Source organism: Fusarium vanettenii (genome assembly GCF_000151355.1).
Source record: "Fusarium vanettenii 77-13-4 chromosome 7 genomic scaffold NECHAsca_22_chr7_11_0, whole genome shotgun sequence".
NCBI lineage: Eukaryota > Fungi > Ascomycota > Sordariomycetes > Hypocreales > Nectriaceae > Fusarium > Fusarium vanettenii.
In genome coordinates, this window is record NW_003315863.1 from 690,854 (window position 1) to 709,288 (window position 18,435).

Here is an 18,435-nt window from a genome sequence, read left to right on the forward strand (position 1 = left end):
TTACTGATGCTCTTTTGGGCACATTCTCGGTAATAACAATCAAGTGCATTCAAACGATAAACGAGAGAACGCTAAGCAGGAGGCATCTTCATTATTTGCCGAAGACTATTTGCTCAATATTTTTGAAGGGAAGCCCAACAGAGCGAGATGCAAAGGACGTCTCTAGAATTATTGCCGGCTATTTACTGCCATCTGGCCAGTAACCTTGTCATCATTCTCCCCAACAGTAGGCATCTCTTGCTCTGCCAGCTCAACAGGCTCTGAAAGTTTGGCTTCTGGATCAATGGCTCCAGGCATGCGGTCGCGATACTTCTTTGCAGTGTGCTTATCAACCTGCAAATGTAAGTAAGTATGTTGAAGTAGAACAGTAGGCATACTCCATACCTTGAACACCAGCCACATGTAACAGAACATGACGAAACAGCAAACGAGGAGAACAATGCAGCCCTTTTTCCAGTATGGCGTGTCGGCTCCCGAGTAGAATAGGATGCCCCAGAATGTCCACAACACCATTGAACCAATGTTCATGGAGTACAGGGTGACGCTCCGCACAGCATCGTCACCACTACGCTGTAGAATGAGGCCTGCCCACCCGAAGATCAAAGGGTTCACGGCATAGGCTGTGCCACTGAGATAGAAGGCGAAGAATGTTCCCGCGAAAGGAATATCGCGAACGAGAAGCATGGACCCAACCACAACTTGGAAGAGGATGGCTACAATGGCCGCCGGAATTCGTTGACCAGTGGCATCCATATGCCAAGCCGCGATCATGTTTGCTACAATGCCGACGGCCTGGACGCCAAGGGGATAAGTGTTGATCTGGGTCTGGGTAAACTGGTCGGAATGATGCTTGAGCCAGAGAAGGAAGTTATTCTGGAAGGGAAAGGCTTCAATGGCGGCGCAGACCGGAGACCAGAAGAAAAGAACCCAGCTAGTCTCAATGTTAATTGGACGGCAAAGTCAATTATGTAGATGGTCAAACTTACAAGATCGGTGCCATCAGTACTCGCTTGACAAGGGAGAGTGGCATGATATTATGTCCATCTTCACAAATGGCAGGAAGTCGAGAACGTGCCAGCTTTTTCTCATCGGCAGAGAGATACTTAGCCTGGGTACGGTCTGGCGTATCAGGGAAATAGAGGACCCCGAAAACGGCGATGGGGAGCGTGATGATGCCATCTAAAGTGACACAAGTCAGCAGAGATCATGTTAGGCAGCTTTGAACCGTTTACCAATGAGGAAAACCCATTGCCAGCCTTGCAACCCGCTCATTCCATTCATTCCCTTGTGGATGGCGGCCATCATGACGCCAGCAAACATGGTTCCGACTTGGCCGGATGCAGTGAAGAGTGCCGTGCGTTTGGAGATTTCATCGGGCTTATACCATGAGCTGATGATGTAGATCGCGCCGGCGTAGGTGCTAGCCTCAGCCAGACCCAAGAAGAAGCGAATGACACATAACTGTGTCACAGTCTTGGCAGCTGCGCTCGCCATCTGTGGCAGTCAGCGAGGGCATATCGTGGTGAGATGCGGCAACTCAATACAGTCAATGCGGCCCAAATGACGACCATGGATGGGAACCAAATCCTTGGGGCAACCTTTTGAATGACGATACCATGGGGAAGTTGGCCGATGGCCATGCTATTACATCCATCAGAAAACTCAACTGCAGTACTGGGAGGTCTTTCTTAGTCTTACCCGGCAGTCGTGACTGCAAGGACGTTGCTGTAATCTCCACCGGTCATGTGTAAATCTTCCCGGAGGCCGGCGACCTGAAGGAGATGGTTAGGTCTGGATCATTTTGCTATACAACATCATCATACGTAGGCATTGGCGAATGCGGCGCGATCTACTTCCATGTGAGTTCTTCTTCTTGACTCTAAAAACTTATTTTAGCAAACTCATCCATACCGAGAAAGTTGAAAAAGTAGCTGAGGCAGCAGTAGACCTGTTTAGTATGAGCTTCAGCCTAAGCAAACTCGGATCAATCCTCTCACCATGATGAAGAAGTCTATGAAAAGTAGTCAGTTATGTAGAGCGATATTTCAATTCCGGCGGTTCGCTTACCAAGCTTTCTCACCAGCCTCCTCTCTTCTTTTGTGCTAGCCGCAGCGCCAAGGAAGAATCCTGTGAGGATCAGTGATCGTGTAATGAGTCCGACATGATGTTTGAGGCTCTTACTCCTGGCTCTGGACCCGATCGCCTCATTTTTCACAGCAGTGTCCATCTTGGATAGCCTTTCAGGCGAGCGTAGGTGGAGTAAGAGAATATCGAGTCTTTAAACCACTGGCAGGCGTGAGAAGAGAAAGAGTAGACACCTGGCCATGCCCAGGTTTATCAGATCTAGGGAGGTTTATATAGGTAGTTATCTGATCCTCCCATGCTCCTAAGCCCCACTGTACGGTTTGAAAAATTTGATCAGATTAGATATGTGATTTAGCCTTTATAGTTATTCATATAGCCTTCTATACGTACCCACATCGTTTTGTGTAGTGCTGGTCGTCAATGGTAGACCAAGCTCTTTGAAGCATCCACAACATTTCAAGACCTGGCTAGACTACCATTCGCTTAGGTTCGTGACAAATAGGCGCATTCCTTCCGATTGGACACTAACGGTGAGATTGGCTCCTTCGTAACTTTATCTCGTATTTGCTGCCAACCCACCAATTACCATCCACACAACAAGGATATTGATGTAACTGTGGTTGGCTGCCGTCCTCATTGTGGCCTTTTTGGTGACCGAGGGAACCCCGCAATGAGAGATTTCTTCGTCTTCTATCTCCTCTCTTCTCTAGTCCCCTCCGCTGTGTGCCCAGTGCCCACACCTAATCTCTACGACCCAAACCATGTCATCACCGCCAGAAGTCGGTAAGAGTCCGAGGAGCTCCAAGGGCCCTGAGAGCCCTAAGAGCATCGGATCCAACACTGCGGAGGCTTCCACTGGCGTTGGTATTCTCCCGGCTTCTCACTGGCAACAAGCTGCTCAGGTGCGTAGATTTGAGTTCATGGCGACTGAGGGCTATCCACTTCGTCCAAGCGCGAGCTGGAGACTAACGGTATGCTAGGACGACGATGTGGGCGACAATTCGGATGCCGATTCCACGACCGGCTTGAGCACGGCATCTTCAACAAGCTCAATCTCATCCAGCATTTTTGAGTATCGAAAGGTTCATGACCGAACCTATCACCGTGAGATGGGAAATGCGCAGTACTGGTAATGATTTCCGGATGCGCTCTCCTGTTGATGACTGCTGACCTGAGAAGGGGGGCCAATGATGAAAAGCAGAGCGAGTTTCTAGATATCAAGTAGGTCGCAGCCATTTCTTGCTGGAAACATGGTATCGTTCAGTCACTGATCGGGCCCCAGCCATCATGCTTTGACTCTTGGCATCAACGGCAAGCTCCATCTTGCACCACTGGAGAAGGAGAAGGTCCAAGTAAGCATATTTACCCCGCCCACAGACAATCTAGACGGCGCTAATATTCATCCCTTGCTCAGAAAGTAATTGACATTGGAACCGGCACTGGTACGTAAAGGACCAAAGGACTGAGATATTTCCCTATTTGACTTGGAGTTAAATAACAATTTTCTTCATCGAAAAGGCATTTGGGCCATGTAAGCTCCTAAATATCCCACTCCTGCTTGAGGATAACTGACACTGAAGTTAGGGATTTTGCCGATGAGTACCCCGGCGCAGAGGTTATCGGGACGGATATCTCGCCAATTCAGCCCTCGTGGGTTCCACCGAACCTGAAATTGTACGTTTCAAAGGAATTGAAACCGTGCCAACACTGGGAACCGCTGGTCATGTTTGCTAACGCGTGTTTCCCGTCTCAGTGAAATCGAAGACTGCACCCAGGAGTGGACATTCCCCGCCGACCACGCCGACTACATCCACATGCGCTGGCTTGTCGGCAGCATTCCTGACTGGGATAAACTTTTCTCTCAAGCCTATCGATGCTGCCGACCAGACGGTTGGGTTGAGAGCTTTGAGCCCTCACCCTTCTTCACTAGCGATGATGGAACTGTCAAAGAGGAATCTGCACTTGGTCAGTGGGGCAAGTTCTTTATTGAGGGCGGTAAAAAGTTCGGAATGAACTTTACTATTGTGGAAGATGACGTCCAGGTGAAAGCCATGGAAGCGGCGGGCTTTGTGGATATTCAGACATTTGAGTACAAGGTGAGAATCCGCTCTTCTTGACGAGTTTAGAATCTGACCTGAGCAAAACGCCCAGACACCAGTAGGAGGCTGGCCTAAGGACTCTCACTTGAAAGAGTTGGGTCACTTTGGCCGACATGTTGCGCTGTCAGATACTGAGGGTGTCGTGTTGTTTATGGCCAACACGTTGGGCTGGACTGAAGCCGAAGTACAAGTCTACATTGCCCATTTCCGCAAGGAGATCAACTCTGGCAAGTATCATCCCTACTATAGGCAGAGGGTAGTATGGGGTCGGAAGCCGCCTTTGGCTGAATGAGCTGAGAGATATTTCGTCCATCAATTTTCTCTCAAGTAGCCACATTAGTTAGTCTCAATTGAGAAGTCTAGTTGGCATTGTTCTTGGATTCACTTGTTGTTCTCTTACAAAACAACAGCAATAATTGCCGCTCAGCGACTATAGATCTACTGCATTCCTCCCCACTCTCTGCCTGTAACACCATTTCTATCGCTCTGCAAATCTGTAAACCTCATTTCTGCAGTGTTCCACCCAGGAACATGCAGTGAAGAAATATCTGCTGTCTGTTCAGTAGCTTCAAACCAGGAGTCATCCAGAGTAATGATGCGATCCATCTCGGCGAACCTCTGGTCCATCAGAGCTTGCGATATGGCCAGCAAGTCTTCTGGTAGCTCCTGAACGTCTGTATTTGCCGCAGTAAACCAAATAGTGTCGACGTTTTCTGGCTGACCAACCGTACCTGTTACCCTCACTGGTGGGCTGGTTCCCGTTGAGATGTTCTGTGGTCGTGTGGGCGGGACATGCCCTTGGGGAGCTATAGGAAGAGAAGTCATTCGTCCCAGCTTCTGACTGGAAATGGCAGTTGACATGGCTCTTGTGTCGTCGTCATTATCTTCTGTCCGTGGATGTTGAGACCGAGACTGATCGCTCATCGCCTGTTCTATGTTCTCGGTGTAGTCAAGTACTGTGAGATTATACGTCACATCTTGTTGACACATCTCGTATGTGTTTCTGAGATGCAATGCATACTTCCCAGCCAAGTTGAGAAAATAGCCCGAGTCACCATGAGTCACACCAGCCCAACGTCTGGACATGTTCTCAAGGCTACGGACAAGCACCCAGAATTCGGGCATCAGAGCTTCGCTATAGTAACGAGAATGGGCTAAGTCCTCATCAGCAGTCATTATCACAGCTTGTGCTGTATCAAGACTCACCCAGTAAGAGCAACGGAGAAAAGAACATGTGGAATTAATGCGGACTCCGAGTGCCTTTAAATACCGTATCGACTCAATATATCGAGTAACGTCGGTGGATACGTTTAAAGCTCCTTCATTGGATATAGTTCTAGGACGGCCAATAGAGTCTTAGAGAAAAGAGGCTAGTAAGGGTCTTTTACCCATTGACGCTACTCAATGTGTTGAGTCGATACGGTAGTTCCCGCGGGGTAAACCAGAAATTGCGGGGCTTCGAAAGAGCTAAAGTTGGCCTGGTTCATCCCATACTATGTGTGGCCAGGGGTCAACGGTTCTTAAGTCATGAACGCGCCAGACCTGCTTCCGCATTGTCCTTTTTTCTAGCAATAGCTAAAAGACGGCAGAAATTATTCCTTCGATTCTATGTTGCCCGACTTAATTCAAGGCCTGCAAGCATCCCCGATTTTGTAGCTCAGTGGTGGTCCCAGATAACTCTCTCCAACACCCCCAAAGTCCACCACCACCTTCTCGAGTAATACGTTCTGATGGCAAAGCCTAATCTTGATAGCCTGAGGCCCAGGCTTGAGACCATTCACTTCATGCGACGCATTCCAGACATGATCACTTGCCGCCTTCATCCAACCCTCAGCGCGCGGAACTCCCAACTTCAAGCCAAAGCGGTTGCTGGCTTCTGTGTATTGTTCAATGTTGTGGTGTGTGACAGGCCCTTCTTTCAGCTGCAAGTCGTATGAGGGGACATCTTCAGCCGAGGTGGTGAATGTGATGCCGAATTCAAGTAGAAGTTTTGCTGTGCTGGTGTCTGAGAATTGGTAGAAGTGATATGTTAGGAAGTCGGCTGTGTCGCTCACATTGTGTGTGAGATCCAATCCAACAGATCCATCTTCAAACCTACCACAGTCTGGCATGGCTATATAGTCGTGCCCGAATATGCCGCTCGTAGCAGGCATAGAGACATAACCAGGGCCCTCAATGAAGCCTTGCTGAAAGGCACCAGGCACACGGCGTCCCACAATGGGTACGTGGATCTGCTCAAAATCGCCAATGCCGGATCTAACATTGATCAAAACCTCTTGATCAAAGTGGTCAGGGACTTGGTCCCAGTCGACAGTGACATGGACTCTCGCATCATCCCTGCCGGGCACCAAGAACCCCGAGGAACTGGACAGTTGCAGCCAAGCGTAAGGCGTCGATGCCGTCCAGTTGATCGTCGGAGTGCCACGAGTCCAGATCTCAAACCACCTATAAATAGGGCCGTACCGGCTCATGGTTCCCAGTGTCAAGCCTGGCACAAGGTCACGGCGACTGCGATGCGTGCGTTCAGACTCCTCGTTAATGAGACCTGGACGGACGCCTTGATGACCTTCAACAGAGACACCCATCTGTCCAACAATAGGATTGGAGTCTTGGCGCCGTTGCACATATCCCAAACCTGTGATCATATCTCGAGATGGTGCGTGCCAGGTGTCTTCATATCCAAGATGTGTCTGCATCAGCATCTGGTTCCATTTGCCGCCTAGCAGAGAGTGGTACTCGAGCTGCACATCAAAGTCCGCATCAAATAGGTCAAGAGCACGCTGGGCCGTGGTATTGGCGGTGTTGCGCCTCTGTCGTGCGTAGAGTTGGTTGCGCGCCTGCATTACGCGTAGGGCGACAAAAATGTGGCTCGACTTGACAGGGTGTAGGATAAGCTGGTATCCGGCAGGCTTCTGCTCCTCTGTGAGGCGGTCATATACCGACTTGGCATCCTCTAAAAGCTTCTCCCATCTGCCAAGAACAGTCTCGGCCTCATTATAGTGCAGGAGGGAAAAGGTAGTCGGCTCGATAAGTTCATGCTTGCGCAAAGAGACCAGACGATCATATCCATGATAGACACGGCCAATCTCGCAGCTCAGCTCAGAGCCAAAGTTCTTTCCTGCCGTCTCTTGGAGGAAATGACCCAGGTTGTCTGATGTGATCCGGTTGATATCCCATGCTAGACTCATGGCCCTCGTGATTGGAGTCTCCAGTGGCTTTAGATCACCCACATTGAAGATCCAGATCTGTCGAACATTGCGGTTGTACGCATGTCTAAGCTGGTGCCATGCTTTTCCCTAGAGGTTTCTTAGCAGTGAATGATGTCAGGGAATAGCTAAACACACCAGTGAGACACTGTTTATCCACTTGTAGCTCCGTGGCAGACCGACGTACTCAAAATGGTAGTAGAGCTAGAGGCTTTTAGCGGTGATGTCCCCAAGAGGACAAGTTGGAGACGCACACCAGAACCACCCTTTCGAGCAGATTCATTCTTGGTAGGAAGACGGCGCATGGTGCCATTGTTATCATCTTGGAACAGCAATGTCACCTCCTCGGGAACATGGATCCGGCCAGTGTCGTAAAGCTGCTCAATGTCTCTGTACAGAGGGAGGAGTTCTGCAAGATGTCAGATCGCCCCAGCTTCAGCCAGGGTCAAACACTTACGTGGAACTTTGTCGCTGCCGCCATAAGCATTACTGATTACCTCGCGCTGAGTCTCGATAGCCTCCGATATGGCTGCAGCTGGGTCAGATGCCTTGATCCTGCGGTCATATTCTCCTCTCATTCCAATGGTGAAATATGACTCGTAACCTTTGGCTCTTTGGGCACCATGCTCATAAAACTGCGTCATCTTCTCCTTGTTGTTATCCCAATCCCAAGTTCCCTCTCCGTTCTCGAGAACCCACTCGTTTGTGAGACGCTGCATTGGCTCATGGTGAGATGTTGACATAACGATCCCGTATTCATCTGCTACTCGCTGGTTGTCTGGATCATCCAGGAAGAAGTTTGCTCCTGGATTTGGGTATCCAGGCCACATGGCAGGCCACATGAAGTTTGCCTGGCGACACTCATCAGTTTCCAGAACGTACTCAAAAGGATGCTTGCTTACCTTGAGGCGGAGCAAAAGTTCGAAGACCTTCTTGTAGAACTCGGAATTGTACTTGCCAAACTTCTCCAGGACCCAACCTGTCATAGCCGGAGCCTCATCATTTAGAAAGATTCCTCGATACTTGATCGACGGCTCGCCATGTGTCGTTGTCTTGGGGCTTGCATAGACGGCTGAGTGATATTTTGAGGGTACATCGGCCCACCAGTACCATCTGCTCCGGCTCAGTACTCAATTGGCTATGATTCCTTGGCCGGATCACTTACGGAGATACTCCGATCTGCTCGGACAGTGTGTAGATACCAAAAATGGCGCCCCTCTTGTCACTACCAGCAATGACAAGTACCTTATCAAAACAGCCTGCGAGGGGTTTATCCACCAGGGTGGTGAGGAAAGACTCCCATTTCCCTCTAATGGCGCTATACCGAACGCCGTTCTCTCTTTCAAGACGTTGCAATAACGGACTCGACTCAATGCAACCGACAATTATGGCTACTCTCGAGCCTCCTGTCTTGATGTCTTTCGAGTTTTTGACTGTGACGACGGGGAGGGGATCTTTCTTTGTTACCCTGGCAAAATCCTGGGACAAGTTGCGAGCAGCTATCTTCACGCCAGCAAAGTCGGAATCGTCGACAAGAATGGTAGCGTCGATGAGATCGGTGCCACCGGGGCTGAACTCGATGAATTGTTCTTCAAGCATGGTAAGGCATTTGTGTTTGAGATGGTTCAAACTGAAAACAGTACCTCAGGCCCTTGCTTGACCCCTCGCAGAAGTCTTATATCATCCAGGGATACAGCTCCAGTAATGATTATCCACTCGTATCCCACCGTGTGTGGAGTTGATGGCATCTCGGATGATCATTGAGGTGGAGTAGCTGTTGCATCATAATGCGGATGAGGAGCCGGGCCAATTACAACGTGGAAGCCGGCTCGAGGGCTTTTGCTCAATTGTCCGTCCACGACAAAAGATGGAGTTTATTCGGGTTCGGGCAATTGGCGTGGTGATATTGGTGCGGGCTCCGAAAACTGATGGGTTTATCCCTGTGGTTGACAGCCAATGAGAACTGATGGGTGACTGATGGTGTCGGACTCGGGATAATGAAGACGTCTTTTTTTCACGAGAGCCGAAGTCCCACAGGTCGAGAGAGGGCAACGCATGAGTCGTGCACCTAAACGAAGAGCGAGAGGGGCTGTTGGGCCATTCCTCTCCTGGCGTAGTCATGATTGTTGCCCTTGGTTGAGGAAGACTTTGTTTGATCCTGCTCCGATTCCCCACGACCCTCTTCCCCATGACTCTGACCTTGTTCTTCCCCGTGGGGCTCCTTCTGGGGAAAGAAGAGGGTGTCTGGCGAGTTGGTTTCGAGACTCATCGACTCATATAAAGTCGTCCATCCGTCCATTACTGTGCCCATTGTATCGGCCAACCTGATCAATTCATCATCTTCTTTCGCCATTCCTCAAACATCATGAAGCCAGACCACGAAGTCAACACGCCGATCCACGCTGAAGATGGCGAAGTTGGCAAGAACCAAGCGAACCTCGATCTCGTCGATAACGAAGTTGCACAATATGTCGCCGAGTCACGAGTCCAGATCGACGAGGACACGAACAAGCGTCCCAAGAGGATGATAGACAAGCGCATTTTGGTCGTCATGGTCGTCACCTACTTTACCCAGTCGCTTGATAGAGGCACTATGTCGTTTGCCTCGATCATGGGTATCATTCAGGACGCGAACCTTGCCCCGAACCAGGTTCGTCAAATGCACCTCGAGATTTGGTTGAACCAAGTACATCTGACTGGTTGTAGTATTCGTGGTTCACAACAATTATGTATCTCGTCGTTCTGGTGGTTGAGTATCCTGTAAGCCATCTATGAACCTCGACAACAACAACAGTGGATTTGATCGTGTGTGTTAGGAAAATTACCTCCTCCAACGTCTACCCATTGCAAAGTGGCTGTCGATCAACGTCATTCTCTGGGTGACCACATTGGCTTTGCACGCTGCCGCCCCCAACTTTGTCGGACTCCTCGTTCTCCGTGGCTTCCTTGGTGGCTTTGAGGCAGTCTGTCAGCCTGCTTTTGTGCTTCTTTCTTCTACATGGTGAGTGCAGTTTTGTCTTGTCAGGATTTCCTACTAATCTTGGATCTCATAGGTACAAGAAGGAGGAACAAGCGAGTACTATTGTGTATTGGTAAGTTAGCCGTTTACCTCATGCTTCTCTGGGTACTAATGTTTCTGCTCTCTAGGTACATGATGAACGGTATCCAACAGATCCTGGGCGGGCTTCTTGCATTTGCCTTCTCCTTCGTCCCCTCGACCTCCCCGATCAAGTCATGGCAGGCCCTTTTCATGACATATGGAATAGCGACTGTGTTCTGGGGCTTCTTTGTCCTCTTTTGGATGCCCGATTCGCCCATGAAGGCGAAGTGCTGGTCAGAAGAAGACAAGAAGCTCATGGTAGAGCGGGTACGAGAGAACAGAACAGGAGTTCAGAATCGTGTGTTTCGCAATGAACAGATCTTTCACGCTATCTTGGACCCTCAAGGTGAGTGCTCGTCATAAAGTTTTGACTCACATACTAAGATTTCAAAAGTGTATGCGTTCGCTTTGATTCAGATCTGCACAACTCTGCCTGCCGGTGGTATTGGGGCCTACGCCAACATCCTCGTCAAGTCTTTCGGCTTTTCTACATGGGAGACTCAGCTTCTGCAAATGCCAATCGGCATCGTTATGCTCACCGTCATGCTGACCTCGGCATGGGCTGACCGGAAGTTCAAGCAGACCATTCTGATCATGATGCTCGGTCTTTTACCCACCATCGCTGGCGTTGTGGTGCTCATCTCCCAGCCATTCCATCACGGCAAAAGAGTCGAGCTCCTAATTGCATACTACATCATCTACTCATTCTGGACCTGCTCTGGCCTGGCACTGTCTCTTGTGTCTCGAAATGTCGCGGGCCAAACGAAGAAATCGGTTGTCATTGCTAGCAACTTTGTCTTTTGGGCCGTGGGCAACGCCATTGGCCCTCAATGCTTTCGGGACAAGGACGCACCGCGCTACTTCCTTGCACTGGCCATCATTCTCGGCTGTTTTGTATTCCTTGAGTTGGTCTTGATCACGCTTCGAACATACTACGTGTTTATGAACAAGAAACGAGACGCGATGGTTGCCAGTGGAGAGATCGTCGATGATGTTGACTTTGCTCATGCTTTCGAGGATATCGCCGACAATGTAGGTTCTATGCCCTGAAATGAGTTGACGTTGATAGCTCACCACTCTTGTAGAGAAATCCGCACTTTCGGTACCATTACTAGAGGTTTAGACTTCGAGAAAGAAGGATGTACAAGGCATAACGCTCGGCAAGAGACAACTCGCCTACACCAAGGCTAATTCACCTGTTCCAACCCATATTTGACCGGGCTGAAGTCCCCACCAACATTGGCGCCCCCAATGGCGGAGTAATATCCCTGACCTTGCCATGTGACATAAAAGTGATCAACTGTGCCACCAGTGTCATAGGTAACTTGCTCGCCTTCGTCATCGAAGTAACGGTGTCCTTCCGGTCCACTGCACGAAAGAGTGAGGTCGGGCATGACCGTGCAGGTGAGATACTTAATGCCGTCTGACTCAGAATCACAGAGTACGACCCAGGAAGGACCACTGCTATAGTATAGGCACATGTACTTGCCATTGCTCTCGCGAACACGGCCGGTGCTATGCTCAAGGTTAAAGGAGAGGACACGAGTGCCACTATAGGTGGGGTTGAAAGTGAGGATATTTCCCGTCTGGCCGGTCGACCTGACCTCTGCGCCAGGCACGGGGCCACCAACAGCCACAACCTTGAAGGTGGGAATAGGGTCGTATGGGCCTGTTGAGCTGGTGGTTGCAGGTGCAGATGTCGATGTCTCGATCGTTGTGGAGTCGGAAGAGGTAGTGGTGGTGAAGAAAGCTGTCGAGGTAGATAGATCAGAAGAGGAAGACGTCAAAGTGAGGGACTCGGTAGTAGAGGCAGTCTCTGTGGTCGAATGGGACTCGGTTGAGGAGAGGGACTCGATCGTGGAGGAAGCCGAAGTAGATGACGCTGTCGACGAGACAGCTGACGACGTGTCTGAGCAGAGAGAGCGTCAGTCAGAGTATCGCAGAAGCTGCAATGCAATATTCACATACCTGAGGATGGGGGCCGACACAGACTGGCGACCACAGTATCAGCCGCCAGAAGCCCGAGGGCCAAGGACAAAACAGACTTTGCATACATGATCTCTCGACGACAGGGCAAAAAGAACGACTGAGGTTAGTTTAGATAAAGATTCAGGTTACCTGGAATGTGGAAACTGGGGGTGGGACTTCCTTTAAACGACAGGCAGATGACGGGAAATTAATGATCGCCGCTAGATCTTGATCAATAGCAATATGGCGTTGAGCTAGTGAATGGTTTTGCAAGCCATGGCGCCTTGTTACTCCAATAATCATGGTCTCAACCCTGACTATTGTCTACTAGCTTGCACGCTACGGCACCCCTTTCTCCGAGCCGCAAAGTGGATGGAAATGTGTTTGAGTGCCGACATTGGTGGTCCATCGGGGGACATAAAATACCAAACTCAGGGTGGTTAATAGTTGATCACGGTTGTGAGCATCTTCGTATATACAATCCAATGCGTGAAAGTTGGATTAGTCAGTACAAAGGCGTTTCGATTTTATCGAATTATTAGAGAGTAAGAATAGAGCAGCTTTGTACATTTCTAATAAGAGCAAAGAGTCTCTGAGTCTCAACCTTGTATATTTCTCTCTGGGAACTCGAGGCTTTTAATATTATGAACTTAATCTATTTTTCTCTCGTGTCTCTAAAATTAGAAGCTATCCGTGGCGTTAGGGTACGCTGTTGAATGGAGAAATCAGGGGTGAGCACACGCTAATGAAACTTTCAGGGGTTGAACTGTATCTTCGCCTTACAGCGTGTCACGTGCGTGTTTGGTCTGTCAGCGCTGAATATTACTGTTAACGATCATCTGCCTTAGTTCCTATTAAGGGTCGGGCTGCAACTATAATAAAGGTGCCTGCTGTTAACAACTCAAAAAGACTTGCAGCCCGAAATGAAACAAGGCGCTCGGAACGTCTGGCCAGCTGTATCTTGCTGGCTATGCCTAGCCTCTGGCTGGCTTATAGGTCCCTTGTCTCTGAGACTGCTGCGCTGCTTCCCGTTATTTAATCAACATTGGACTCGCAACGCGGCAATAGAATCAAACACGCAGTATTCCACTTGCTACGACTCATGGCGCGTCACGCGTAGGGCTTTGTTTATCCTTGGCCTGTGTTAACACGCGGATTGGCTTGAGCCAATCAACGTCCGATCCTCATCTTAACCTGGTCAATGTCTCTATTTAGTTGGTTCGCTTAACCGTCTATCGATAAGCTGTAAATTAACTCCGCATGTTGTGATGCGATTTTCATCCCGTGGTGAAACCCTATTCTAGACAATACAAATAAACTTAAAGGAAAATTCATAAAGGATAAAGTCTTCCTCTTACGTTAGTATGCTAAGCCTAAGCACTTAAGCCGCGATAGTATACTTACTCTTCTTAATACGTATATGTTACTCTAAATATCCCATCCCAAAAGCCGAGACTTGTGAACACGGAAGCCACCCCATACCCTATACAACTTGAAAAAGACAACCAAAAAAAAAAAAAAAAGCTAAGCCGGGGTAACCCCTTGTTAAAGCTAGGCGCGGTTTCTAGCCGAGGCATGGATGCTCACTTTAACAATGCAGTGGGGTTGTCTTTAGTTATTGGTCAAGCTGGGTTTCTTTCCTCCCACTTTTACCTACTACGTGATATTTCAACCTTTTCACGCGGCGATTCTCACCTCTAGGGCCCCAGTTCTCGACTTAACCTTTGCCACTTGAAGGCACTCGGCACTGTTGGCTGGGAGTCGGTTCATGTAGATTTCGGGCGTAAGGAAGAGAAATGGGTATGCACCAAGGCAGGCCTCTGAGTGGTTGGGCTGCGTTCTGGAGGAAGTTGACCGGAGACGAAGCTTAATAGGCGGCAGGAATCACGGCTTGAGCCCCTCCTCTCTAGACTGCAGGGACTGGAAGGGTTTGTCTGGAATTGGCTTTACCGTTCAGACGTTGACCCCAGTCCCCAGGTCTGAGAATACTGGCCAGAGTGACCACTCGCACATATCAGCGCTCTAGGCTGCCGCATAATGGATGCATCCTGTTTTAAATTGAATCAGCGTCTTAGGGAGTGTCTGGATCTCTTTGTCATGGGTTAATTATTCGGCGTTTGATATTTGCATTCATTGTCACAGATTGATTGACATGTAAAGAGCTCGACCCACGGCAACCAACAGCGACAACAAGCATAACAAACCAACGGTCACATGAGCTGAGCACGTGTTATATAAAGTGTACCTGCCCCGATGGCCCTAACATACAATTTCTTCTTCTCATCCTTTCATCACAACACAACTTCACCCCTACTTTGCTACGTAAACGTCCATGGAACCCAACAGCCAGACCTCGCAGTCCGGCGACAATGACGAAACAAAAAGTCAGCCCCAACAGGAGCAAGAGCAAGACCCTGAGCCTGCCGCTGCCAGCGACACTGGCCCGCAAGAACCACAACCCCTAAAGGGGATGGCGAGGATCAGAGCAGAGATTGCACGCGATGAGGAAAAGCGCCGTCAATACCTACTCCGCCTCGAGAGAATGGAACCTGAAGAGCGCGCCACCTACCTCGAAAAGCGTGACCGAAACCGATACGCCGAGCGAAGAAGAGCAGCGAGGCGAGCAGACACTGTCGAGGTCGCGCTGACTGGCTACTTGACCGAAGACCAGTGCACTGATCTGCTTCGGCAGCCTTATTATCCACCCGACGGGACAACCTTCTTGCGCTCGCTGAACGGCTACCTCGACAACATGGGCGACATACGCAATTTCAGACGGGTTCTGGGCGAGAACACGGGGAATCCCAAGTGCTTTATGCTGCGCTCCGCGGAATTGTGCAAGTTTGCTCTCGTCGACTGGAGAGTCCCTAGGCAGGAACACATCCGGGAACTGGGTCCCAGCCTTGCTCTTGACAGTCTATACGAAGCACACGTCCAAGAGCTGCGCCAAGATGACCGACTGGCACAAGCTCGAGAGGTGGCTCGTGGGCACCCACAGCAGTATAATCTCAGATTGACACAATACTGGGCCCGAAGGATGCTACACGAGTACGAGGCTGCGGTCGAGAGAGAGGAGCCTCTGACCGACCAGACAGCCCCCGCCGTCTGGGCCAGCATCGTCCCCAAAGCCCCTGCCTGGATCGCTGAGATCAGGAGATGGGGGCAAGATTTTGGGTTTGTCTGCTACAGGTCCAGTGAGGTCGAGCGACGACCAGCTGTGGCGAGAGATCGCTGGTTCTCCATCTTTGAGGATACCAACGCTCCGGGCTGTTACAACGGTAACCCCAATGAGTTTTGCGGCTACCGGAGGGGGGCGGATATGACAATCATGCGTGGATATGATTTGGGAGAGTACATGAACGCTCAGTGGCAGTCGCCCTGTTCAGTCCATGGTCTGCCATCCGAAGCCTACCCTTCTGCGTTTCGAGAGTAAGCCATCCAACCTAACGAGGATGCTTCTCACTAACATTCCATGAACAAGGCATTTCAAAACAGTCGCGAAGCTGAATCTTGGTAGCCCACGAATGTCGAGGAACACATTTTTGGTTCTCCACAACGATTGTATCTTCCCCGACCTTGACACCCATGGTGTGGAACTCGGGGAACCCCTGTTTCCATCCGCTGGCGTCCACGATGAGGAGGGGGAAGCTCTACTAACAAATTATGACCTCCCTCACTTCTTTCTTTGGGCGTATGACGCTGACTGGGAGCCCCCAAATCGCTCAGAGGGCCAAGTCGCCACGACTGTTCAAGTCGAGGGATGCAACTGTCAAGGAACTCTTGCCAGAGGCTATGGTGGTGCTGATGAGGATGGATATCAGGGCCGCGTCAAGGTCCGTGTTCACTCCCTGTTCACTTGGCTGTACTACGCGAGGCATGTTCGTGACCAAGTCATCGACTTGAAGGATATCTGGCGCATCGCCCAGGACATGCCAAACGAAGTGTGGAATTGCGGGACGGATCGCTATGATAGGTCCCACCCGAATGCACTGCCTTGATATTGTACCGGTCGGGTGTGAATAGACACGGAACTGTCCGAATCGACGGTGTGACGTGGGGGGTTGCGGTAGCAGACGACAAAATAGGCGACTGGACGGCATTCCTGTGTGTGCTTGATGTATCTTTGGATGGCAATTGCAGTTTCCACGTTACGAGCTTTGCTCGAGGCTGTGGCGATTAATTTTCTATCAACTGACAAACGACGAGAGTAATGTGTCGCTGATGATGATGAAGGGCGGCTCGTGTGATACCGCCTCAAATACACCATTGCACTATAGGCGGCTCCCCATAACCCTGCGCGAATTGAAGTCCACACACAAAATGCATGGCATGGAGGCCGTTTAATCTCTATGTAATAATCATAGAAAGTCTCGGATAATCAAGCTGGGGTAGTCTCAATTGCAAAGGCCATACGCTGAGGTCGGATGGTAACTGGCGTTGTCCTTAGGGGGGATGACAACAAATACGCACATCAGTTTGGAGCCATAACAGCACTTTTCCACGTCACCCTCGAGGTTCAAGCTCTAGTTACATGGCGTTCCAGTATCTGTAACACCATCAAATACTGGGGCAACTAACTACGTATTGGGAGAAGACACTGGCTCTAATCATTTCATCCCTATCCATCGTCTAACCACAAGACACAAGCACTGCTGATTCCAAACGCACTCCCGAGTGCCCTCCGGCTAGACCTCAAAAGAGCCATCCCCTCTCTTGGCTCACTGTCGGGGGACATCGTCCTTATCCGGGTCCCAATCAGGATCCTTGACAGGATCATCGTTACCGCTGTCAGAGTCACTGTCGCCGCTGTCAGGGTGAGTATCGTCGCTCCAAAAGTTGTTAGGCAGCGTCATCAGTTCAGTTGCCCGCCTACTTATGCTGTCCAGGAAGAACAGAAAGTTGGTGATCCTATACTGTTCCTCAACCGGCTCATCCACGTTGCCACCATTGGTCCTCCACGGGGCAAAGAAGTTGTCATAGAGGCGTTCTTCCCAGCGTTGCCGGATGCGCTGAATCCTATCTTGCGCAGTTTGTTGAGCACGAGCCGCTATGCGTTCGTAGAGGCCGTTCATAAAGAATCGCCACTGTCCAACAAGGTTCATGTTGGCCGGGGGTTCTATGTCGTCGTCCTCCATCTGTTGCCGGATCAATCTTTCGGCGTCCTCTAATATGCGAACAATCAGTAGATTTTGCTGGCGCATGTGCTCTACGATGTTGGCATGATTGAGATATTGAAAGACGCCGATTGCCTGGGTTGATTATGCACGATTAGCGAAGTCCATCGAAGCAAAGTGAGGTGTAGAGACTTACAACATTGTAAATGGCCCCGATCGATCGTGTAGTCGCTATGCTCGTATCTCTGGTGTATCTTCCCAGTCTCTTGTCGCCAATGAATTGTTTCCTACCCCATATCTATGTTTCTTGTATTGGCAGACTTGCCCCAAAAAGTGCTGTTGTATGCTGTTCTCACTATGGCCTTCATGTTGTTGACGACACTATGGGTGTTAACCATGTGCGAAGCATCATCTTGGGAACCGATGGCGTGAAAGATATGGTCCATCGGGGAGATGTTGCCATACTCTGCTTGCCACCTGGAAAAGCTCGTCTGTAGGTACGTCTCGACCCAGTATCGCCCATAGCCCGCTGGGTTGAGCTCATTGATGAACTCTTCGCCAATTAAAGGATTCTCAATGGACTCATTGATGGCGGGAATCCTTCCTTCGGACAAGAACCCCCAGAAATCCCCCATGGTCTGGAGCTCGGGAAGATGCTCTCCTGGAGGAAAGGCCATGTCAGTAAACATTTCGTAACAAAGGCGGAGGCTTCAGCTTACCTTCAGTGTTCTGTCCATTCTTTTGGTCAGTGTAAACAATCTCGGCTTTTGTACAGTCGTCTGGGTCAAATTCAAGCATGTAATACTTCTTATCCTTGTTCTTCTCTGCCAGCTTGTCACCATTGTAGTATGGCTGCGACCAAA

The 18,435-nt window shown here is 49.9% G+C and overlaps 6 protein-coding genes across 6 annotated transcripts; 3 read left to right on the plus strand and 3 right to left on the minus strand.

Annotated features, from left to right (window-relative positions):
- Positions 1–168: 168 nt before the first annotated feature.
- On the minus strand, positions 169–2,227 carry NECHADRAFT_83219 (uncharacterized protein; the record flags this gene model as incomplete). Its single annotated transcript, XM_003044546.1, has 10 exons — positions 169–333; positions 385–931; positions 987–1,179; positions 1,233–1,494; positions 1,545–1,641; positions 1,699–1,772; positions 1,824–1,879; positions 1,912–1,948; positions 1,998–2,011; positions 2,068–2,227. 10 exons carry the CDS (start codon positions 2,225–2,227, stop codon positions 169–171), a joined length of 1,605 nt encoding a protein of 534 aa, XP_003044592.1.
- An 853-nt stretch (positions 2,228–3,080) lies between these two features.
- Positions 3,081–4,476, plus strand: NECHADRAFT_45621 (uncharacterized protein; the record flags this gene model as incomplete). Its single annotated transcript, XM_003044420.1, has 8 exons — positions 3,081–3,214; positions 3,265–3,306; positions 3,368–3,437; positions 3,500–3,527; positions 3,604–3,616; positions 3,670–3,759; positions 3,839–4,181; positions 4,237–4,476. Coding segments are annotated over 8 exons (960 nt in total), but the record flags the coding sequence as incomplete, so codon positions are not given.
- Positions 4,477–4,622: 146 nt separating this feature from the next.
- On the minus strand, positions 4,623–5,418 carry NECHADRAFT_83221 (uncharacterized protein; the record flags this gene model as incomplete). The annotated part of the gene is made up of 2 exons (XM_003044547.1): positions 4,623–5,338; positions 5,391–5,418. The coding sequence occupies 2 exons, from the start codon at positions 5,416–5,418 to the stop codon at positions 4,623–4,625; spliced, it is 744 nt and encodes a 247-aa protein (XP_003044593.1).
- Positions 5,419–5,809: 391 nt separating this feature from the next.
- Positions 5,810–8,989, minus strand: NECHADRAFT_95198 (uncharacterized protein; the record flags this gene model as incomplete). Its single annotated transcript, XM_003044548.1, has 6 exons — positions 5,810–7,480; positions 7,529–7,594; positions 7,645–7,799; positions 7,848–8,241; positions 8,293–8,503; positions 8,556–8,989. The coding sequence occupies 6 exons, from the start codon at positions 8,987–8,989 to the stop codon at positions 5,810–5,812; spliced, it is 2,931 nt and encodes a 976-aa protein (XP_003044594.1).
- A 766-nt stretch (positions 8,990–9,755) lies between these two features.
- NECHADRAFT_95199 (uncharacterized protein) lies at positions 9,756–11,605 on the plus strand (the record flags this gene model as incomplete). Its single annotated transcript, XM_003044421.1, has 7 exons — positions 9,756–10,040; positions 10,097–10,150; positions 10,207–10,391; positions 10,444–10,482; positions 10,538–10,836; positions 10,885–11,522; positions 11,576–11,605. 7 exons carry the CDS (start codon positions 9,756–9,758, stop codon positions 11,603–11,605), a joined length of 1,530 nt encoding a protein of 509 aa, XP_003044467.1.
- Positions 11,606–14,790: 3,185 nt separating this feature from the next.
- NECHADRAFT_83224 (uncharacterized protein) lies at positions 14,791–16,456 on the plus strand (the record flags this gene model as incomplete). Its single annotated transcript, XM_003044422.1, has 2 exons — positions 14,791–15,887; positions 15,940–16,456. The coding sequence occupies 2 exons, from the start codon at positions 14,791–14,793 to the stop codon at positions 16,454–16,456; spliced, it is 1,614 nt and encodes a 537-aa protein (XP_003044468.1).
- Between the last annotated feature and the right edge of the window lie 1,979 nt (positions 16,457–18,435).